Below are 24,890 nucleotides of genomic sequence, written 5' to 3' on the forward strand. Positions count from 1 at the left end.
CCAACCAGTATATATGTCCTGTTGTGTCTGATTCAGTTAGGTCAGTTAGGTTTGTTTAGTTCACATCCTGTTTTGTTGTTGATATTTTGAGTATAGTTATATTTTGTTGACATCTTTTAAAAAGCACAGATATTAAGTTATTGGTTTATATTGTTTAGCATTTTTTAAGGTTAATAAAATGAACACTCCTGTTCTCCTCATTGCTTTGGCCCTGACATAAATATAGAAATATAACTATATATAGTAAACAACAACAACAACAACAACAATGGACCTTGTTAACCCTTGTGTTGTCTTCCATTCCACCGTGCACGCCGGTCCTCCCGGTCAAAACTGGAAATCAACACTTTTTCTGATGTTTTTGTCTCTTTTTTCAATGTTTTGGCGCTTTTTTTGACGTTTAATGCTTCGTTTCACTACCATGTATAAAACACCACTAACAAACTTATTACCAAGTTTTACACTTATTTTTGGAATTCATGGTCAATAAACCTCATTTATAAGAAATAACCTAATTCTTGATTTAACAAAAGCAGAAATTATGAATTATTTAGACTAATATTATAATATATGAAGGAAGGATAATCACAGACCATCTATCTATCTATCTATCTATCTATCTATATATATATATATATATATATATATAGATGGTGACCAATAAGAAGACAAAACCCAAATCAACATGAAATAATTTCATAAAACAAGAAATATATCAACAACAAATGTAGGAAAACAGCCTCAAATCACCAGACTCCAAGTAAATAATCAGGACTTTTATCATCGTAAAATACAAACATTCAAAGGGGACAGAAACTAAATAAAACACAGCATCAGATGGATAAAGAACTTTATTATAATCCCAACAGGAAATATTACAGATTTGCAGTTTCTATATCAGAAATATACAAAAAAAATGACAAAATATTGTCAAGAAATTGGGAAAAAGCTTCAAAAACATTGGAAAAAAACAAACGTCGAAAAAAAAAATCAACAAAAACATCGTAAAAAGTGACAAAAGTGTCGAAAAAGACAAAGTTTCAATTTAAAAATTTTGACCCAGAAAAACAAACAAAAGGGTTAAAGGCAATATGATCACAATAAGGACTAATGTAATAATCAAAAGGAATAATATGTGTCAAACCATTCTAAAGTAAGACCTACAAATCCTCTCCTACAGACTACAGAAAACATCTTTGTTTGGTACAGATTCTCGCAAAAAATCACACTTCAATTATTTATTTTTTTACATTTTTCAATGAAAATGAGAATAATGATACAAAAGTGATCATTCCCTCCAATATCATGAATCATATCGCAATCGCAACTTGAGTCTAAATAATCCCAGTTAAATATTTTCCTCATATGATGCAGCCCTACAGCAGCCGAGCCCAAACACCAAACTAGTGATTACATTAAAAGATCAAAACAATATAAACTGAGAATAAAAACAGAGATTTGAGTCCATCTTGTGCATGTACATGTTTGTCACTCCTTAGTGTCATTCTTTTCTTCTCCTTAAATGCCATGATGAGAGTTACCATAGTAACAGTCAAACATACCACCAACATCTATTTGTACTTATTGATGTGCCTTGTTTTGTTCTGTTTTCTGTCTTTTTATTGTAATTGAAAAAGTCTGGGGGGGCCTGTAGCTCGCCCAGTAGAGCCCCATGTTGGCTGAGTCCTGCAGCGGCCCAGGTTAGAATCCGACCTGCTGCCCTTTCTGCGAGTCATCCCCCATATCTCTCCCCTTTCCTGCCTATCCACTGTCACTATCTAATAAAGGGAAAAGCCCCATCAGGAGACACCCAACATCTTAAAGAGATTTAGTTTATCAGATTCCTCTATGGGTGTAGCACAACATTCTGGGCCCTGTAGAAAGGCATTTTCTATGGGTCCCTCCCCACATCCACATGTATTCATTCTAGCATCTTTTTGGGCCCTCCTCACATGAGGGCCCTGGTACTCAGTCCCCCCCCCCCGCCCTCCAGTCCTACGCCCCTGCAGAAAAAGCGTGTCAATGCTGAAAACTGATCTGAAACTGGATTTCTGGTTTTATTTTGGAGAAAAACAGAGATTTAAGAAAATAAATTTATGTAATCTCGTTTTCTGAATTTATACTGTAAAAAAGAGATAAACACAGACAAATATCCAGCTGATATAAACATCTCATTTTAATAAATCAGAACAAAGAAAAGAAATGTTTCTGCATGATGCTGTTAGAACAAACTCAACACTTCTTGTTTCAAAATAAAAACCCTCTGGACAGAATCCTGTAGTTTCTATCCAGGCTTTTATTGTGAAACATGTGCAGGGTTCCCACCCGGTACATCAGGTGCCATCTTGTGGCGCTGCTATGTTACTACACGGCTCATTAATCCTTACTTCAAACTGCAGCGTGTATGGTCACTGTTCTGTGAAGTCTTTGAGTTCTTCCTTCATCTTCTCCAAGTCATCGATGACTTTCTGAGAGAGATCAGCTGACTGGATGATGGAGTCTCTTAACTTTCTGTCCTCTTCAGGGGTCGCTGTAGGCGTGAAGAATTTCCACATAGTAGACAATACTCCGTCACTACTTCCCAGTTCAGACACTATCCATTGAAAGTCCTCCATGTCTGTCAGAGTGATTCCAGCCTGACGTTCAGCTGATCTTTGCTCCAACTCCTCACACGTCCTCATTATTTCTTCCAGGTCATTCTTCAGCGGTTCAACCATCTCCATGAACTCTTTCCCCAGTTGTTTTACTTTATTTATACTTCCATTCTCTGATATCCCTTTTGTTACATTTGCACCAGCAACAGCAATGGCTGATCCTGCTGCTAGTACTGATCCTATTGCTCCTACCGTTGTGATTACTGCTGCTGCTGCTGCTGCTCTTGGCCATAATGTTGCTTCTGTTACTACTGCTCTGCCTGCAAGTAAGCCAATCGGCATGCTAATGGCTGAGACTACTAGTACACAAGTTACTAGTCTTCTGACTTCATCTGTTTCTGCATCTTCCTTGGACTTCATCAGGGATCTCCCTAAACTTTCTAACAATCTGTCTCATCTTCTGTTCTCTGCGGTCAAACTCTCTGATGGATGAAGCTGCATGATATTTAACTTTGTAGAATAATTCAGAGAGATGAGGAGATAGGTCTATGCTCCTTCCTCTTCTTGGAACCAAGGCCATCTCCAGGTCTCCTGGTCCTCCTGGAGTGTTGAGATCTCCTCTTCAGAGAGATGAAGAAGCTGACTTTAAATCAAACTGTGCTGATGTGATCAGGAAGGTTCTGTGGAGACAGGAAGAGACACACATCATCAGAATAAACACACACACACACACACACACACACACACACACACACACACACACACACACACACACACACACACACACACACACACACACACACACACACACACACACACACACACAGGTGTTTCCTCCCAGCTCCACTCAGGTACACTCTGCTGCAGCTTCTCTCCATTCCCACTAACAGAACATCTTAACATTACAGCTTTTAAAAGATACATTTGGTTTATTTCAGAGTTAGTAATATTTATATACAGTTTATATAATGAGAGAGAAATATCTAATATTAACTTGCATGTACAGCATTTAGCAAACACGCTGCAAATACACACACAACCATATACACTCAACACAACCAAATACACACAACACAACCAAATACACACAACACAACCATATAAACACAGGTACAACTGGTGGTACCTAGAGTCTCTAAAAGTAGACTGGGAGCCAGAGCCTTCAGTTATCAGGCTCCTCTCCTATGGAACCAGCTCCCGATCTGGGTTCGGGGGGCAGAAACTGTCACCTCATTCAAGAATGAACTTAAAACTCTCCTATTTGACAAAGCTTATAGTTAGGGAGTGAGGAGTTGCAGTGTCCACCTAACTGGCCCACCTGCTTCTCTTCATAATTGTTAGATTAATAATACATAACAAAGTAGAGGGAGGCAGGCCAGCACAGTCCGATCCGGCAGGGGAGAGTTCTAAGCCCGAACAGGCTCCTCTCCTTATGACCTGTCTCTCTTAGTTACCTGTTATAGTTCCAGACTGCCGGGGGACTTCCTTCCTTTGACACACTGAGCTGCTCTCTCCTCTCCCTTTCTATTACTGTTACTATTACTATTACTATTACCATTTGTGTGCATCCCGTCCCAGAAATGCTTGTTACTAATCCTAGCTTCTGGGGAGTTTACTCCCCGGAGTCCATATCTTTTTCCTCCAGCGTATTTCCTTGGAGAACGTTGGCACCAAGATCCTGGTTGCAGCTGTCGCCGTGGTCCTGCTGCACTCCCTGCTGAGCTCAGCGGTGCCTTGCAATGCCATGCTGCTTCCTGCTGAACCCTGCAGCTTCCTGCTGAACCCTGCTGCTTCCTGCTGAACCCTGCTGCTTCCTGCTGAACCCTGCAGCTTCCTGCTGAACCCTGCTGCTTCCTGCTGAACCCTGCTGCTTCCTGCTGAACCCTGCTGCTTCCTGCTGAACCCTGCTGCTTCCTGCTGAACCCTGCTGCTTCCTGCTGAACCCTGCTGCTTCCTGCTGAACCCTGCAGCTTCCTGCTGAACCCTGCAGCTTCCTGCTGAACCCTGCTGCTTCCTGCTGAACCCTGCAGCTTCCTGCTGAACCCTGCTGCTTCCTGCTGAACCCTGCTGCTTCCTGCTGAACCCTGCTGCTTCCTGCTGAACCCTGCTGCTTCCTGCTGAACCCTGCTACTTCCTGCTGAACCCTGCAGCTTCCTGCTGAACCCTGCTGCTTCCTGCTGAACCCTGCTGCTTCCTGCTGAACCCTGCTACTTCCTGCTGAACCCTGCAGCTTCCTGCTGAACCCTGCTGCTTCCTGCTGAACCCTGCAGCTTCCTGCTGAACCCTGCAGCTTCCTGCTGAACCCTGCTACTTCCTGCTGAACCCTGCAGCTTCCTGCTGGACCCTGCTACTTCCTGCTGAACCCTGCAGCTTCCTGCTGAACCCTGCAGCTTCCTGCTGAACCCTGCAGCTTCCTGCTGAACCCTGCTACTTCCTGCTGAACCCTGCAGCTTCCTGCTGAACCCTGCTACTTCCTGCTGAACCCTGCAGCTTCCTGCTGAACCCTGCAGCTTCCTGCTGAACCCTGCAGCTTCCTGCTGAACCCTGCTGCTTCCTGCTGAACCCTGCAGCTTCCTGCTACGTCCATCCATGCTCTGCTGGGCCACACTACATCCTGTAACGCCTTGCAGCGCCCTGATATGACATGAACTACTACGACTACCATTTGAAGTCACTATTCAATTATTAATGTGACTATTATTGCCACTGTTCATCATATCCCCAACCAGCCCGTCAGACACCTCCTACCAAGAGCCTGGGTCTGTCCCAGGTTTCTTCCCAAGAGGGAGTTTTTCCTCAACACTGTCACACTGCTTGCTCTTGAGGGACTTATTGTAATTGTTGGGGCTTTGTAAATTATGGTCTAGAGTGTGGTCTAGACCTACTCTATCTGTAAAGTGTCTCGAGATAACTCGTGTTATGATTTGATACTATAAATAAAATTGAAAAATTGAATTGAATTGAACACAACTATATAAACACAACACAACCAAATACACACAACACAACCATATACACACAATACAACCAAATACACACAACATAACCAAACACACACAACACAACCATATATACACAACACAACCAAATACACACAACACAACTACATACACACAACAACTATATATACACACAACACAACCATATACAACACAAAAAGATGCACAAACGATGCAAAAAGAAAACTACACAACCCCCAAAACCAACAGCACCAGATAAACGCTGCCTCCAGTTTCTTAACATTGTGTTGCATACATCATTTCTTCATCTTCTCGTCTTTTATAGAAAACATTTTATAGTCAATATGTGCAGGATATTATGTGGCAAGATGCGGTCTGGAATATCTTGCTTCATTATTATTGCTCCATGACATCTCACAACATCATTACTGCATCCTCCCGATGTATTATAACAGCAGAAGAAACAGAAGTGATTACTTGTTATGTCCACCCTGACACATGGTCCCCAGGACTTTTACTTTGGACTGTTGACAAATAGCTCTGAGCATCTGGAAAAGGACAATTAGTTTATGTAACAAATACATAATACAATTACGTTCTTTTTATGTAACAAAGGGCTGTGAAAAAAGAATGTAATATGTACTTGCTGCATTAATTTACTGTCTTTTTCTCTGTTATTGCTCTGACCCAGAGAGAGCCTTCTACTCTACTGGGACCAGCCCAGAAACAGTCAGGACAGATTGCATCTTTTTCATCCAAAAAGAGAAGGACGAGACGTAACACAGCAGAGCAGCCGGAAGGCTTCTGCTTCCTGTTCCTGTTTCTAACTAGAGTTTCAGTCACAGAAGGTCATCTCAAAGATCTTTAGAGAGAAAACAGGACGTCTATCAGCAGGATATCAAGTCTTTAACATGAGCCTAAACTTCACTTCTTATAACCAAACTAGATCTTCCTAAAAGGGTCAAAAGTGTCCGATTTTTTTTATTTTTATATATATATATATATATATATATATATATATATATATATATATATATATATATATATATATATTTGTAAATAAAGACGGTAAGTGATATATATGATAGTGCAGAATGAGTAGTTTGACTTTAAATCCTATTCTAATGATGTGGACTGACAGCAGGCCTCTCTGTGTTTTCAGTCTGTCTTTAACTTGAACTAAAACTAACGTTAACTTTTCTCTCTTTGTCTCCTCTCTGCTGATGAACACATCAAGTCTTCCTGCTGGTTGTCAGCTTTTTAAAATCAACTTTCTTACCTTTTGGTCTGCAGGCAGCGGCTCACCCAGTCAGTCTCTCAGCTTCAGAGTGGTTTCTCAGATATCACATGATCAGAAGAGCCAATCAGAGCAGAGCCTGGACCCAGCCTATTTCAGCTGCTCTCCTTGCCAGGGGGTGTTGTAACTCAACCAGACACAGAAACCCTTTCCTCCCTCAGGACGTCACTATGATCAACATTTAGAGGAGAACTCTGGTTTCTTCAACATAAACTGAGAATAAAAACAGAGATGTGAGAGTAATAAGAGCTGAATATCTCTGCTGCAGGACAGGAATATAAAGTCCAGGACCAGACTACTTGAATATAAAGTCCAACTCCAGGACCAGACTACTTGAATATAAAGTCCAACTCCAGGACCAGACTACATGAATATAAAGTCCAACTACAGGACCAGACTACATGAATATAAAGTCCAACTCCAGGACCAGACTCTACATGAATATAAAGTCCAACTCCAGGACCAGACTCTACATGAATATAAAGTCCAACTCCAGGACCAGACTACATGAATATAAAGTCCAACTCCAGGACCAGACTCTACATGAATATAAAGTCCAACTCCAGGACCAGACTCTACATGAATATAAAGTCCAACTCCAGGACCAGACTCTACATGAATATAAAGTCCAACTACAGGACCAGACTCTACATGAATATAAAGTCCAACTACAGGACCAGACTCTACAGGAATATAAAGTCCAACTCCAGGACCAGACTCTACATGAATATAAAGTCCAACTCCAGGACCAGACTACATGAATATAAAGTCCAACTACAGGACCAGACTACATGAATATAAAGTCCAACTACAGGACCAGACTCTACAGAAACACAGTAATGGAGACCCACATCACCAGAAAGATATTTAGTTTATCAGATACCTCTACACAAGGTACAACTAAACATCAAAAGGACTTCTTCTGCAGACTTCTTCTGCAGACTTCTTCTGCAGTGAATGCTGAATGCTGAAAACTGATACTAAACTGGATTTCTGGTGAGATTTTGGTGTCATCTCATCACTGATAAAAAACGTTTTTTATGAATTTATACTGTAAACTGTTTTCTCTATTAACAAGAAAAAGAAAGATAAAAATAGAAAAATATCCAGCTCATATAAACATCATCTCATTCTAATAAATCAGAAAAAGAAAGAAAATGTTTCTGCATGATGCTGTTAGTACAAACTCAACACTTCCTGTTTCAAAATAAAAGCCATCTGGACAGAATCCTTTAGTTTATATCCAGGCTTTTATTGTGGAACACGTGCAGGGTTCTATCCAGGCTTTTATTTTGAAACATGTGCAGGGTTCTATCCAGGCTTTCATTGTGAAACATGTGCAGGGTTCTATCCAGGCTTTCATTGTGAAACATGTGCAGGGTTCTATCCAGGCTTTTATTGTGGAACATGTGCAGAGTTCCCACCCGGTACATCAGGTGCCATCTTGTGGTGCTGCTATGTTACTACACGGCTCATTAATCCTTTCTTCAGACTGCAGTGTCTATGTTCACTGTTCTGTGGAGTCTTTGAGTTCTTCCTTCATCTTCTCCAAGTCATCGATGACTTTCTGACAGAGATCAGCTGACTGGATGATGGAGTCTGTTAACTTTCTGTCCTCTTCAGGGGTCGCAGTAGGTGTGAAGACTTTCCACATAGTAGACAATACTCCGTCACTACTTCCCAGTTCAGACACTATAAACTGAAACTCCAACATGTCTGTCAGAGTGTTTCCAGCCTGACGTTCAACTGATCTTTGCTCCAACTCCTCACACGTCTTCTTGATTTCTTCCAGGTTGTTCTTCAGCCGTTCAACCATCTCCATGAAGTCTCTCCTCAGATGTTTTACTTTATTTTAGGGCTGTCAAAATTAACGCGTTAATCTTTGCGTTAATTTTTTAATATTTAACTCGTTAAAAAGAATTAACGAAATTAATGCAGCTGTGTTTGTTTACTTCATGTGGCGGCTGAGAAACGTAATACGTCTCCATAAGAGCAGGCGGCGCTACTCTAGGAGGGATTTACCTGATTGAAGTAGGCCTACGGGCCAGTCAAGAGTTTAAACATGGACCAGTAAGATCCCAAAAGAGAAAAAAGATGATGTGTTAGAATCCAGAAATGAATGAGCACGGGCTATAAACGGGACCGAGTACTAGTTCCGACATGTTGTCTCGTCAGGAGAGAGGCGCCACCGGTAAGCTGCTGTTTCGCTACATAGAGCTGCGGTTTAAGTTTGATTGTCTGTTGCGCTACTGCTGTGCTGCCGATATGTACGTGCGCGATTTGTTTGCTTGATAACTGTTACGCTTGTCACGCTTGATAAAACCTTATTTGCAGTCTGATGTTTAACGCTGTCGACTCGATAGTATCCGTGACTATATTCCAGTAAATGTTTGAAATTGGTGCGTCTCACTGTCACACAAGCTACTTCCTGGTTGCGGTGCTGGAAGGGAAATGTAGTCAATCGCTTTACATTGGTAATGGATTGCTGTGCACAGCGTCGCTATCTAAAACTACACTCAATGTTTTCACTTTAGGCCAACATACACCTTTGTGGTTTTGGGTTACTGGTTTAATGTGTAACATTGATATTGATATTGATGTGCCTTTCTTTGTTTAGATATATGTGCTTTGCTTAGTCATTCAGATTAAACACTATGTATATTATAATATTTATGATATTAAGTACTGCCTAGATTGTAATTTATATTCTATATATATATATATATTTGTATATTATTCAGAATATGGTATATTAGGTATGTGGCTAATATTGGCGGTGGTGACAAAAATCTGCTCTCAAGTCGGACAGTTTCTAGCCGTTTCAGCAGCCTTCAGCAGGACTAAATAAGCCAAATTGTTGCTGCTGTTGTTCTGAAAGATATTAAACATTCTGAACTTAGCAGAACCTTTCCTTGTTTGTTTTCTCTTCATATTTGTAAAGTTAAGTGATTTAGCATTATTTAAATATCCATTACTACAAGCTTCAGTCTCAATTTAAAAACGCGATTAATCGCGATTAACTACAGCAAATTGTGCGATTAATTAGTTAATTTTTTTTAATCGATTGACAGCCCTACTTTATTTATACTTTCACTCTCTGATCTCCCTTTTGTTACATTTGCATCAGCAACTAAAAAGGCTGCTACTGCTACTATTCCTGCTCCTATTGCTCCTACCGTTGTGATTACTCCTGCTGCTGCTGCTGCTGCTGCTGATACCGCACTTGGCCATAATGTTGCTATTAATGCTGATGCTCCTCCTGCCCCTCCTGCTGCTTCTGCTCCTAATGCTGCTCCGCCTGCAAGTAAGCTAATTGGCATGCCAATGGCTGAGACTACTAGTGTAACAGCTCCTGCTCTTCTGACTTCATCTGTTCTCTTCTGCATCTTTCTGACTTCATCAGGGATCTCCCTAAACTTTCTAACAATCTGTCTCATTGGTTCTCTGCTGTCAAACTCTCTGATGAATGAAGATGCATGTTCTTTAAGTTTGTCCATTAATTCAGAGAGATGAGGAGAGAGGTCTATGCTCTGTCTTGTTGTTGGTGTTAACTCTGAACCCCCCATCTTAAAGACTCCTGGTCCTCCTGAAGTGTTGAGATCTCCTCTTCAGAGTGATGAAGAAGCTGACTTTAAATCAAACTGTGGAGACAGGAAGAGACACACATCATCAGAATAAACACACACGCACACACACACACACACACACACACACACACACACACACACACACAGGTGTTTCCTCCTAGCTCCACAAACACACACACACACACACACAACAGGCAGCGCGCAAACACACGTGCACACACGCGCACACACACACACTCACATACACACACGCACGCACCGCACACACACACACACACACACACACACACACACACACACACACACACACACACACACACACACACAGGTGTTTCCCCCAGCTCCACTCAGGTACAGGCTGCTGCAGCTTCTCTCCATTCCCACCAACAGAACATCTAAACATTACAGCTTTTAAAGGGGTGATAGAATGATTATATAGGGTATTTCACACTGTTCCTTATGGTCTCCTAATGGGGTATGTAACATTGGTTGGGCTGAAAATGGCCTGATTGATATTTTATGGGCCCTTATGCATTGGCCCTATTTGTAACAAGAGCTTTTCTTCCAAATATGGTATGCTCATGAATATTTAGATGAGCTGCGTGCTGATTGGTTGAGCGAACTGCCATACATACAAAATAAACAGTAACAGCTGTAACACTGGGATTTACATTGATAATGCTATTTGCTTTGATAAAAAAGTGATATAAAATCATTTCAATATGTTTTTTACTACTGTTGCTGCCAACTTGGCTTCACATTTACCAACAGGAGCTGGAAAGTATGGGGTATCCTTCTGGAACTCCCTTTATCAAGATGTGTCACCTGATACATTCAATCTGAGTCTAGTATCTAAGGAGAGGATTATAGAAATGTTAGCTTCTTTATCTACTAATAAAGCTACTGGCTCATCACATTCCAGCCAGATTCTTAAAGGATAGTGCTAATGCTATTGGTGAAGTTATTGAATATTATTATATTATAAATTTGTCCATACAACTAGGTAAGGTTCCAACTGAGATGAAAAGGACCAGGGTACTCCCCTTGTTTAAGAAGAACAGTAGGACAGATATGAAAAACTATAGACCAGTGTCAATACTACCAAGCGTATCCGAAATATTGGAGAGAATGGTTTCTGATCAAGTGGAGAGGCATTTGATCAAGAATAATCTGTTATATGACGTCCAATCTGGATTTAGATCTGCTTACTCCACTGACACATGCCTCACTTATCTTTGTGATTACGTCAGACAAGAAAGTGAAAAAGGTAACTATAATGGCATGGTGTTACTGGATTTACAAAAAGCATTTGACACAGTGGACCACTCTATTATTTTATCCAAACTGCAATGCATGGGTTTTGGGAAGGCGTCTTTAAAATGGTTTAAATCGTATTTATCAGAAAGAAATCAAACTTGTGATTTTGTCCTGTCTGAACCCATGAAAATAACTTGTGGTGTACCCCAAGGCTCGATATTAGGCCCTTTGTTATTCCTAATATATGTAAACGACATGCCAGCTGCAGTCAAATGTAAGTTATTATTGTATGCTGATGATTCCTCACTACTAGTTTCTGGAAAAGACATCTACCGACTTGAAGACACTCTTAGTGGTGAGCTGCAAAATGTAAGAGTGTGGCTGATTGACAACAGACTGTCATTGCACCTAGGGAAATTTTTATAACATAGTACAAGGCAGTTTGACTCCAAAATAAAAAAAACTCCTTGTCTCAGCACTCATTCAATGCCATTTGGACTATGCATGCTCAGCATGGTACAGTGGCCTAACGATGAAAATGAAAAACAAGATGCAGATTATGCAAAATAATATGATCCGTTTCATACTGTCTAAACCTTCTAGGTATCATGTGGGAAGAAATTAGTTCAAGAGGGTTGAGTTCCTGCCTGTTGAGCTTAGGGTTGAACAACTTAAACTCAATCATATGTACAGTATTATTAATGGTGTAGCCCCAAAGTATTTGGGATTTCAGATTTTGATGGTACACACTCAACATGCCCATGAGACTAGGGCCAGTGTCCGTTCATGTAAGGTGCCATGTGTGAATACTGAAGCAAGAAAATCCTTTTTTTATACAGGAATTATTTTATGGAATAGTCTTCCACTTCATATCAAAATGGCGGTAACGAAAAGGGATTTTAGACAAAGTTAGGGCCTACTTATGGAATAAAATAGAAAATTAGGGGAAAATAAAATCTAGACTGGAGACAGAGTAATTTATTGTTTTGTAGTTCATGGTGTTTTAGCTGTTTTTTTTAATGTGTAGTTTTTTATTGTTTTAACCTTAGAAGGACTGTATGTGTTGTATGTCCTGTTCTCTTACATCAGGGACCATGTTGGAAAAAAGTGTTTCTCGCTTTTACATGTTATCCCTTGGATCCCCCTCCCCCCTTGCTGTCTTTCTATAGCCATAAATAAACCAAACCAAACCAAAATATTAGTGGAATATTCACTTTCATTAGCCATGAAAACAGCTCAGAGGAATATTGTCTCTTTTGGAATGAGGGCAAAAAACAGAATCATTTATGCATGTAAACATAGTCAGTGTTAGAGATAATTACGTTATGACATCTACCCTTTGGTCCTTTGTATGATCCAACTATTATGCAACTATGTCTGAGGCTCTCATGTAACAAAAAACTGTTGAGTTCCTCACAAATCAGCAAATAAATACTCAGGTTTTTAAGTCATTATGAAGGTCAATGTTCAAATACATATACAAATATAGCTGCAATATAATTAGAAAAATAAGAGAATAGTTATCTAACTTGTAACCTGGGTTCCACTTACCAAAAACATGTACTGTTCATCGCACAACAGGAAGCTTGTTCCTTATACACGTTTGTCTTGAAAACCAAACAAAAAATTGTAGTAAATGAGTTTAAACTCATCAAAAGGATTGAAATGTCTTCCACATAAAGTATTGACTTTCTAATTGGAACTAATTGGGAAAGCAGTGCTACCTGTCATTGTTCTGAAGCTGCAGTATTAACACACACAGTCCCTTGTGTGTGTTCTCCCCTTGCGTTTAGGTCAGGGGGAGTGGGGTCACATCAACTACTTAATTCTCCATCATATAAGCTGTGGTTCTACACTTCACCGTCCTCAAATCTTTCTGTCTACTCGATTGGTAACCTGGCCATTGATTTGAGTTTCTTGCTCAGTCTAAGACTAGTTGTTGTTTGCTCCGTTGCTTGTTGTTTCTCTGATGCTCAGGCCCTGTTTACAGCTGTCTTCTTACACTCTGGGCCTTTAGACACATGGCTTTTTCAATGGTGCTAACTCAGCTGCCTGCCTGACGACACTTTTGGACCTGGAAGATACCCAGTTCTGGTTCTGACCGACCTCACTACCTTTCTTGCCTTGAGTGTTAACTTTATACACCTTAGGTTGCTTTCACACCTGAGTAGTTTGATCCACTTAAACTGAAACCTGCAGCATTTGGTCAGATAATCCAGTTGGGTTGGGGCGATGTGAAAACTCATTGAACTCTGGTGTGGACAAAAACTCTGAAATCTGGTGCACTTAAAAACAGGGTTCTCGGTCCACTTCAAAGTGCTCTAGAGTTCAGTTCACTTTGGGTGGGAAGGCGATCCGACACAAATACAGGACGTAAACCAAAAACATAAGCATTTACTAGCCTGCAGTTTGTAGTGCCATGGTGAGGCTGAAACTGCCCTGAGAGGAGAGACTGTTACCTCCCTGAGAGGAGAGAGACTGTTACCTCCATGAGAGGAGAGACTGTTACCTCCCTGAGAGGAGAGACTGTTACCTCCCTGAGAGGAGAGAGACTGTTACCTCCCTGAGAGGAGAGAGACTGTTACCTCCCTGAGAGGAGAGACTGTTACCTCCCTGAGAGGAGAGAGACTGTTACCTCCATGAGAGGAGAGACTGTTACCTCCCTGAGAGGAGAGACTGTTACCTCCCTGAGAGGAGAGAGACTGTTACCTCCCTGAGAGGAGAGAGACTGTTACCTCCCTGAGAGGAGAGACTGTTACCTCCCTGAGAGGAGAGAGACTGTTACTTCCCTGAGAGGAGAGAGACTGTTACCTCCCTGAGAGGAGAGAGGCTGTTACCTCCCTGAGAGGTAAACAACATTTATAACATAAAACAGATATGATCAGTACAGACAATAAAGTAAACAACACAAAACATAATCTATCTATCTATCTATCTATCTATCTATCTATCTATCTATCTATCTATCTATCTATCTATCTATCTATCTATCTCCCTCTCTCTCTCTCTCTCTATATATATATATATATATATAGAGAGAGAGAGATTTATATACTATAGACTATAGAATGCTGCCTCAGAAATGTCTACTTCCTTGGTTTGTGTGGAATCTCTGCCTGACGTTGGTTTGGCGGTACTGGGCAGTGTCCAGCAGAGTGGTAGGCTGTGTAAGACAGAGTACCTGTCGGAAATAGACACCAATTTGAACTATCTCCCTGTAGATCAGCGACGGGAGATGGTTTCTTTGATGTGCTCCCATCAATCTCTGTTTAGTGACGTACCATCTAGCACCAACGTGTTAAAACATGACACTGATGTTGGTACTGCACCTCCCATTAAACAGCATGCTTACTGTTTACTGCTTACTGTCCTTCAGCCAAAAGAGAGCTGATGAAAAAGGAAGCCGATTATCTGTTGGAGAATGATTTAGCTGTTCCTAGCTGTAGTCCTTGGAGTTCGCCGTGTTTGCTGGCTCCTAAGGCTGATGGCACCCCACGCTTTTGTACCGACTATCGCAAAGTTAACGCTGTTACAGACTGCCAGACTCGTTTCCATTGCCTCGCATGGAGGACTGTATTGATAGTATTGGGCCAGCCATATTTATTACAAAGCTCGATCTGTTGAAAGGGTACTGGCAGGTTCCATTAACACCCAGAGCCTCTGAGATCTTGGCTTTGTAACCCCTGACCACTTCCTGCAGTATACAGTTATGCCATTTGGGGTCAGAAATGCGCCTGCCGCATTTCAGCGTCTGATGAATCTGGTGCTAGGAAATGTTAAGAACTGTAATGTTTACCTTGATGATGTCGTCGTCTACTCCAGCGATTGGGCCAGTCATATTCCTAGCTTGACGGAAGTGTTTCTGCAACTCGTAAATGCATCCTTGACTCTTAACCTAGCCAAGTGCAAGTTCGGCAAAGCCACGGTTACATACTTGGGGAAACAGGTCGGCCACGGGCAGGTCCGGCCCGTAGATGCTAAGATCTCAGCCGTGCTGTCCTATCCGCTTCCCACATCAAGACGTGAACTGCGGCGTTTCTTGGACATGGCTGGTTATTACCGGTGTTTTTGCAAAAATCTCTCTGTGGTAGTTGATCCTCTAACCAGTCTGTGTAGCCCTAACGTTCCCTTAACGAGCAGTGAGCCTCAATATGCCTTTGAGGCAGCAAAGTCTCTCCTCTGCAGTGCACCTGTCCTGGCAGCGCCTAACTTCTCTCACCCCCTTTTAAACTGGAGGTTGATGTGAGTGCTTCAGGAGCTGGTGCTGTGCTGATACAAGATGGGGAGGGTGACGTGTGTCATCCGGTGTGTTACTTCTCGGTCAAGTTCAAACGGCATCAACTAAACTACTCCACCACTGAGAAAGAGACCCTGGCTATGCTACTCACACTTCAACATTTTGAGGTGTATGTTGGTGCCAGTTCATCTCCCGTGATTGTATATACAGACCATAACCCTCTTGTCTTCCTAACACAGATGTACAACCACAACCAGCGACTGATGCGTTGGGCCCTGTTGGCGCAAGGTTACAACCTTGAGATCAAACACAAGAAGGGGGCCGACAATGTGGTGGCTGATGCCTTGTCCCGGGGGTGAGGAGAAATGATGGGGATAGTTCTGATGTGTAGTGTGTTCTATCGGTAACTGTGTTTATGGTGTTTAATGTAGTAAACTATTAGTTTGCACTTATGGGAGGGGGTGTTACGTGTGTGGTTTTCCTCTGCTCTCTTGTGTCCTGATCAAGGTACTGCCCTCTCCATCTGACTGGATGGACACACCTGCAGCCCTCAGCAATCAGGTAGATTGGGATTAAGCTGCAGGGATGAAAGCGGACGGGGGCCAGTGGGCCAGATAGCTGAACAGAGCTGTGTTGCTGTGTTGCTGGAGGTCGTGAACCGAGCAGTATGGTGCCCTCCGTCTTGTGATCACTCCCTCAGTGGTGGGACAGTGTTATTGGTTGGATCAGTGGCTTGTTTAGTTGAAATGGTTTTTCACTTCCTTTCTTTTAGGGCAGTTGTTTTGAGTTATTATTGGACCCATTTACGCTTAAATAAATACTTTAACAGTACCAATCCTCCTGTTTCCTTTCTTTCTTTAAACTCCCGGCTTGTTATTAATTATTGCTCCCCTTTTCCCCTGGACATCAAACTGGGGTCATAACAGTAACTAAAGTAACTAGTAACTAAAGCTGGAACAGATGAATGTAGTGGAGTAACTAAAGTAACTAGTAACTAAAGCTGGAACAGATGAATGTAGCGGAGTAACTAAAGTAACTAGTAACTAAAGCTGGAACAGATGAATGTAGTGGAGTAACTAAAGTAACTAGTAACTAAAGCTGTAACAGATGAATGTAGCGGAGTAACTAAAGTAAGTAACTAAAGTAACTAGTAACTAAAGCTGTAACAGATGAATGTAGTGGAGTAACTAAAGTAACTAGTAACTAAAGCTGGAAACAGGTGAATGTAGCGGAGTAACTAAAGTAACTAGTAACTAAAGCTGTAACAGATGAATGTAGCGGAGTAACTAAAGTAACTAGTAACTAAAGCTGGAACAGATGAATGTAGCGGAGTAACTAAAGTAACTAGTAACTAAAGCTGGAACAGATGAATGTAGTGGAGTAAAAAGTACAATATTTCTCTCTGAAATATAGCGGAGTAGAAGTAGAAAGTGGCATGAAAAGAAAAGACTCAAGTACAAGTACCTCAACATTTGGACTGAAGTACAGTACTGGAGTAAATGTACTTAGTTACTTTTCACCACTAGTTGACCTCATAGTCCATTGGACCCCTGGAGAGGTGTCGTCATAATATCAATAACTTAAAATTAACAGAGTTACATGGACACCCTTTAAAGAGTACTTTTTAATCTCAAGGGCAAGTAATCTAGGAAGTATTTTAGATATTTTAAATGTTTTTCACTCCTTTTTAAAGTTGAATAAAATGTATTTTAACGTTGGGATAGTTTTCTGTATTGTGACACTGGGGCATTTATATTTACATGTATTTTTATATTTATCTTAATCTTCTAGTTTTTATTTATAATCCTTCTAGTAGAGAGGCCAGGGCAGGTGTGACCTTTTATTTTAAGTTTTATAACACACACGGACACACACACAGACACACAGACACACACACACACACACACACACACAAGATAGATATGATATTCAATATGCTGGACGGTCAGGTTAATATTTAACTTTGGACTCCTGGACTGAGAACTATTGAAGCTGTAAATTCATGTTGATGAACTCTGATCAGACCTGATCCTGGTTCATCCAGAGAGAGGAAAGGTAGTTCAGGTCTTACAGTCTCAGTAAAGTCTTAAATATGTAACATGGTTCATATATAATCCTTCCTAAACTAATCTAGTGTGTGTGATATGTGGAGAGTTAATAAATATGTAACATGGTTCATATATAATCCTTCATAACTAATCTAGTGTGTGTGATATGTGGAGAGTTAATAAATATGTAACATGGTTCATATATAACCCTTCCTAAACTAATCTAGTGTGTGTGATATGTGGAGAGTTAATAAATATGTAACATGGTTCATATATAATCCTTCCATAACTAATCTAGTGTGTGTGATATGTGGAGAGTTAATAAATATGTAACATGTTCATATATAATCCTTCCATAACTAATGAAGCTCAGCGTAAATTCTTAAAGGAAGACTTCATTCACTTTTCCATCACTCATAATGATAAGCTGTTTCACGGTACGTCACTGGTCAGTAGTAATCAGAACAGCTGTGTTGTTGTTAGTTAAACCAATCAGGGTAGACCATTTGTCGACGAGCCTATCACAGCTTGATACCCTGCTTTAAATCTGCTCTCTCTTCCACGGTTGGCAGTTGTCGTTTCAGGAAATAGAGCGGCCCCGCCTCCCCCTTCTGCCACCGGTGGTCACTCGGACCTGGGTTGCATCTCGTCTTGGCTGTTGATGGTCCCTCTATTTATTCTCCACCACCAGTGTCTGGACTCCATCAGGGGATTTGTTTGGGTTCCTTAAACCCTTTAGGATATTTGGGTTCGATGGAGTCCAATCTCCAGAGACTCGTACATTTACATGTTGTATGTACAATAAATATGTTCATAATTGCAAAGAAGTCTCTCCTGATTGAAATCTAGTGTGTGTGATATGTGGAGAGTTAATAAATATGTAACATGGTTCATATATAATCCTTCCATAACTAATCTAGTGTGTGTGATATGTGGAGAGTTAATAAATATGTAACACAGTTCATATATAACCCTTCCTAAACTAATCTAGTGTGTGTGATATGTGGAGAGATAATAAATATGTAACATGGTTCATATATAATCCTTCCATAACTAATCTAGTGTGTGTGATATGTGGAGAGTTAATAAATATGTAACATGTTCATATATAACCCTTCCATAACTAATCTAGTGTGTGTGATATGTGGAGAGTTAATAAATATGTAACATGGTTCATATATAATCCTTCCATAACTAATCTAGTGTGTGTGATATGTGGAGAGTTAATAAATATGTAACATGGTTCATATATAATCCTTCCATAACTAATCTAGTGTGTGTGATATGTGGAGAGTTAATAAATATGTAACATGGTTCATATATAATCCTTCCATAACTAATCTAGTGTGTGTGATATGTGGAGAGTTAATAAATATGTAACATGGTTCATATATAATCCTTCCATAACTAATCTAGTGTGTGTGATATGTGGAGAGTTAATAAATATGTAACATGGTTCATATATAATCCTTCCATAACTAATCTAGTGTGTGTGATATGTGGAGAGTTAATAAATATGTAACATGGTTCATATATAATCCTTCCATAACTAATCTAGTGTGTGTGATATGTGGAGAGTTAATAAATATGTAACATGGTTCATATATAATCCTTCCATAACTAATCTAGTGTGTGTGATATGTGGAGAGTTAATAAATATGTAACATGGTTCATATATAATCCTTCCATAACTAATCTAGTGTGTGTGATATGTGGAGAGTTTCCTCTTCTTTAGAAACTGTGTTGGGTCAACGTGAACAAATCCTGAACATCTAAGATCAGCTACCATGGTTACTTCATCACATCACTGGATATATATTTAGTCTTCTGATGACATCACTGAATATATATTTAGTCTTCTGATGACATCTCTGAATATATATTTAGTCTTCTGATGACATCACTGAATATATATTTAGTCTTCTGATGACATCACTGAATATATATTTAGTCTTCTGATGACATCACTGAATATATATTTAGTCTTCTGATGACATCACTGAATATATATTTAGTCTTCTGATGATATCACTGAATATATATTTAGTCTTCTGATGACATCACTGAATATATATTTAGTCTTTTGATGACATCACTGAATATATATTTGGTCTTTCGATGACATCACTGAATATATATTTAGTCTCTTGATGACATCACTGAATATATATTTAGTCTTCTGATGACATCACTGAATATATATTTAGTCTTCTGATGACATCACTGAATATATATTTAGTCTTCTGATGACATCACTGAATATATATTTAGTCTTCTGATGACATCACTGAATATATATTTAGTCTTCTGATGACATCACTGAATATATATTTAGTCTTCTGATGACATCACTGAATATATATTTAGTCTTTTGATGACAGTCAGATCTTCATCAAGAGGTTTAGTGGTTGCTGTGTGTGTGTGTGTGTGTGTGTGTGTGTGTGTGTGTGTGTGTGTGTGTGTGTGTGTGTGTGTGTGTGTGTGTGTGTGTGTAGGTTTAGAGGTTCTTACCTGCTGTTGATGCAGGTACAGCAGCTCTGATCTCTCAGTCTTCACCTCCTCACCTCCTCTCTCAGTCTGTCTGATCAGAATCACGTCTCTGAGTTATTTCTCTGAAATCACATGACCAGAGCAACCAATCAGACAGCAGCGTCTCGCCCAAAGTAACTGATTAACTTTTATAGAGATAAAGAACAATAAAGTTATCAACAGTCTGTGACGGCGGTTCTGTTTCTGCAGAAACAGGTGGTCAAATTACAGTATGTGTTGTGGCCGGGTTGGTTCAGTGGGTAGAGCAGGCGCACATGTACATAGAGGTTTATTCTTATTTAAAGGCAGCAAAAAAGCAACAAAAAGGCAACAATGTATATATATATATATATATATATATTTATATAAATATATATGTGGCGTAAACGTGTTGGCTGCGTGGCGTGACTGTTTTTATTTCGGTTCCTATGTTAACAGGTTAGAAATGCCACGCACGTCTCGAGCCACGCAGAAAACGCAGCAGTGCCGCGTCAGACATCTTTCTGGTGTGTAAAGACATAGAAAACGCCACGCAGCTGACACGCCACAGAAACGCTACGCTCATGCCATGCAGCCAGCGTGCAGGAGGGCTTAGTCGGTCAACACAAAAATAAGATGAACCTAATCTGAGTAGTTAGTGATTAGAGGTGATGTCATGTTGTTTCAGCCTCTCAGCTCCTCTAATTAAAGAGTCATTTAAACATGATGTCATCATCTCACCGTGGGACTCTAGCCTCCGCTGAGAGGGGGTACCATGGCAACCTCGTCTCCGTCTCCCAGGGTCACCACCTGGTCGCCGATGGCAACGTGCTGCTGACGCACCGCCAACACCACCTGATCCTGCAGGACAGTCTACACACACACACACACACACACACACACACACATACACACACACAGAGAGACACACACACACACACACACACACACACACACACAGAGACACACACACACACATACAGAGAACACACACACACACACATAGAGACACACACACACACACACATACAGAGAACACACACACAGACACACACAAACACACACACAACACACACACATACACACACACAGAGAGACACACACACACAGACACACACAAACACACATACACACACAATAACACACACACACAGAGAGACACACACACAAATTAGAGACACACACAACACACACACATACAGAGACACACACACACACCACACACACACACACACAAACCACACACACACACACACACACACACACATACACACACACAGAGAGACACACACACAATACACAACACACACATAGAGACACACACACACACACATACAGAGACACACACACAACACACACACACACACACACACAAACACACACACAACACACAACAATAGACACACACACATACAGACACCACACACACCATACACACAGAGAGACACACAACACATACACACAAGAGACACAACACACACACACACACACACACACATAGAGACAAACACATACACACACACACACACACACACACACACACACACACACACACATAGAGACACACACACACACACACATACAGAGACACACACACACACACACATAGAGACACACACACACACACACACATACAGAGAGACACACACACACACAGACACATACACACACACACACATAGAGACACACACACACACACATAGAGACACACACACACATACAGAGAGACACACACACACACACACAGACAGAGGCACACACCCTAGTTATCAGATAGAGAGCTGCTGTAGTAACCAGATGGATTGCTTCACATAGAGCTCAACAGTCTCCTCTGACAGACCTTGGGTTCCGGGAGTAAATTTCCCGTCATTTCTCCCATTGACATCTGGAATAATTCGTATATAAAGAGTTTTGATTAGATAAAGCATGTGTCTATCACCACCTATAGTTGGTGATAGACGGGCCAAATCAACCAATCAGATCAACGAAGCGTATGCAAATACAACCACGAGCCAGGCTACCCCTGCTGCTGCTGCAGGCAGAGCATAGCTCGTTAGCTCAGCAAGCTAGTAAAGGAGATTTGCCGTTTGTGTAACGAGAATTTAGGAATAAAAGAATGAAAGGCCCCATTTCAGGTTCCTGGTCCATATTCCAACAGAAGGATCCAAGAGAAAACAGCATTAGCGAGCGGCTAACAGAATTAGGGCTACCGCTGTCTGAAAATCCTGGTCAGCTGATTGGATAAACCATCTGTCTATCACCACCTAAACCCGCCTCCAAATTTTCTCTATCTCAAGATGCCAGACTAATCTGGGAGGAGAAAACTGGAGCTCGCCAGATCAGGACGCTCTCACCGGGCTACTGCTGTATGTCACTATAAAAACAATAACTTCCTGCCAGCCTTCAACTCACAGTTCAAACACATTTTAATTTCATCTTAATCCTGATGTTGATAGTATTTATTATATTTCTGTAGAATGAGCTGATATATTTCTTCACATGTGGTGTATGTTTCCCTGTTTGTTTGTAGTTTTGTAGAGAAATGATCATGTTGTAGTTGTATATGTGTTCTCTTCTCCTGCTGTAGCTGCTGCTAGTGTATGTTGTATTTCATCTGTTATAAATAATGTAAACTAAAGTAAATACCGTCTCTCGGTATCTGGTTCCTCTCCAGAAACCCAGCCAACATGGTGTCTGATCTTTGGTCAGTCTGACAGTTAGAGTCCCAGTCAGAGTAGTGGTAGTTTCTCTGCAGCTTTCTGCAGCTTTCTGCTCTCAGACTAAACTACCAGAAAGAGTTCAAACATTACCTTCAGCTGGAGCTCCAGACAGAGGAAACAGATATATTAACAATTCTGAGTCGTGAGAGAAATCTACAGTATCACACAGCAGCAGTATAAACTAACTGTGACACAACCTGTCTGAACTTCAAAGTAAACTTTAAACAGACAACGCCCTGAACACGCTTGGCTTATCTTATTGGCTGAGCAAACACTCTTTCCTCTGATAAAGACCCATCAGTCAGCCGCCATCTTGTCTCTGCCACTGGTCTGCATCAGTAACAGCAGACACACACACAGACACACACACACACACACACACACACACACAGACACACAGAAAGCTGAAATGTCAACGGACTCTGGCGTCTCTTTCCCCCTGTAAACAACGTGTTGGTGGGAATACTGTTGAGTTTAAAAAAAGTTAAAATATTGGTGATGTTTTAGAACAACTTTTAGGTTAAAAATGTAACCTATTTTATGTAAACTGCTGTGAGACTTTTTTATTCATACCACTCTCATATAATTGTTTCCCAGCTGCCTGTAAGACATATCACCAGACAGCAGCAGGAGCTTCAGCTAGAAACAACCAGATGTGGCATCGCGGCCAGAAGCTGTGAAGAGTTCAGCTCGGAGTCGGTCGAGAAGAAAAGAGAGTAAGATTAGATCCGTTTGGTTAATGTGAATATTTTTCAGGTGCATTCATAGATGTGTTGTGTCCATAAGCAGTGCACTGCGCAGTACTGACTGTCTTTATTGATTGATTTTACAGCTGCTGGAGAGTGTGCTGGCTGCGGGTGAGGTGGGCATTTGTTAGTGCGCCACCATAGACCTACAGGACAACGCACCACAGACGTCTGCTACATGGACCGAATTCAGACCGAATGCTGCCGGTTACCAACAGCTCCGAGGCGGCCGCCGGTTAGGTGTTGACGATGCTGGAGGATAGGATAGGCTGAGGGATATTTGTTGTGTGTGCTGTGTGTCTCCGATGCTTTGTACATAGTTTTTTTTTCTGATTGCATTTGTGTTTTGTGTTAATAAACTGCACGTTCCTGGCAAATCATTTTCCTTAGGATAACAATGGCATGAATATACAACATACATATATGAAATATATGTATGTTGTAAATGTATATATATATATATATATATATATATATATATATATATATATATATATATATATATATATACATTTTATTATTATTATAATAATAATGGCCCAGGGTGATCAATAGCCTAACTCATGACAGACTTGCCAACCAATCATGACAGATTTTTCTTGTTTAAAAGTAGTGGTTTCATCCAATAGTGAGTGAGGAAATTCAAAGTGTGAGTGTTAAAGTGTGCACAATTTACAACCAAACTAATTTCCGTAGCTAGCCACAAAACACGAACTTTAGCATATCTCGGCTAAATTAAAAGGTATCAAAGCAAAATTGGTAGTTTGACAACCGACTCCGAGGCGCTGTACCAAATTTGGTGATAATCGTCGGTTAGGGGGCACTATAATGAACTTAGACGCATTTTGGCAAATAAGTCAATGCATTTAAATGGGAAATTTGCAATGGCAATATCTCTGCTGCAGTAAATGCTATCATCACAATACTTGGGATTAT

The 24,890-nt window shown here is 40.7% G+C and overlaps 2 protein-coding genes across 3 annotated transcripts in view; both read right to left on the reverse strand.

Annotated features, from left to right (window-relative positions):
• The window catches only part of LOC120545322 (molybdopterin synthase catalytic subunit), a 346,107-nt gene extending 324,746 nt beyond the window's left edge, over window positions 1-21,361 (reverse strand). Inside the window, exons 1-2 of one of the 2 annotated variants that reach the window (XM_039779576.1) lie at window positions 21,230-21,347; window positions 17,453-17,454 (exon numbers count right to left, since the gene is read on the reverse strand). The gene's annotated coding sequence lies outside the window, so the exon portion shown is untranslated. Of the gene's footprint in view, window positions 1-17,452; window positions 17,455-21,229 lie in introns of both variants that reach the window. The other variant, XM_039779574.1, reaches the window with a different exon arrangement.
• Window positions 1,975-23,765, reverse strand: LOC120545306. Its single transcript, XM_039779547.1, has 3 exons — window positions 23,299-23,765; window positions 10,086-10,492; window positions 1,975-2,889 (listed from the first exon to the last, which is right to left on the reverse strand). Exons 2-3 carry the CDS (start codon window positions 10,415-10,417, stop codon window positions 2,409-2,411), a joined length of 813 nt encoding a protein of 270 aa, XP_039635481.1. The 5' UTR covers window positions 10,418-10,492; window positions 23,299-23,765; the 3' UTR covers window positions 1,975-2,408.
• Between the last annotated feature and the right edge of the window lie 1,125 nt (window positions 23,766-24,890).

This window comes from Perca fluviatilis, chromosome 17 (assembly GCF_010015445.1).
Source record: "Perca fluviatilis chromosome 17, GENO_Pfluv_1.0, whole genome shotgun sequence".
Lineage (NCBI taxonomy): Eukaryota > Metazoa > Chordata > Actinopteri > Perciformes > Percidae > Perca > Perca fluviatilis.

What these genes read in the sequence shown, in the direction of transcription:
- LOC120545306 (XM_039779547.1), bottom strand. Translation starts at nt 10,417, where the DNA reads ATGGGGGGTTCAGAGTTAACACCAACAACAAGACAGAGCATAGACCTC. An exon ending in GCATCAGCATTAATAGCAAC is followed by an intron (nt 2,890 to 10,085) that starts ATTATGGCCAAG and finishes AACAGAAGCAAC; the next exon opens with ATTATGGCCAAGAGCAGCAG.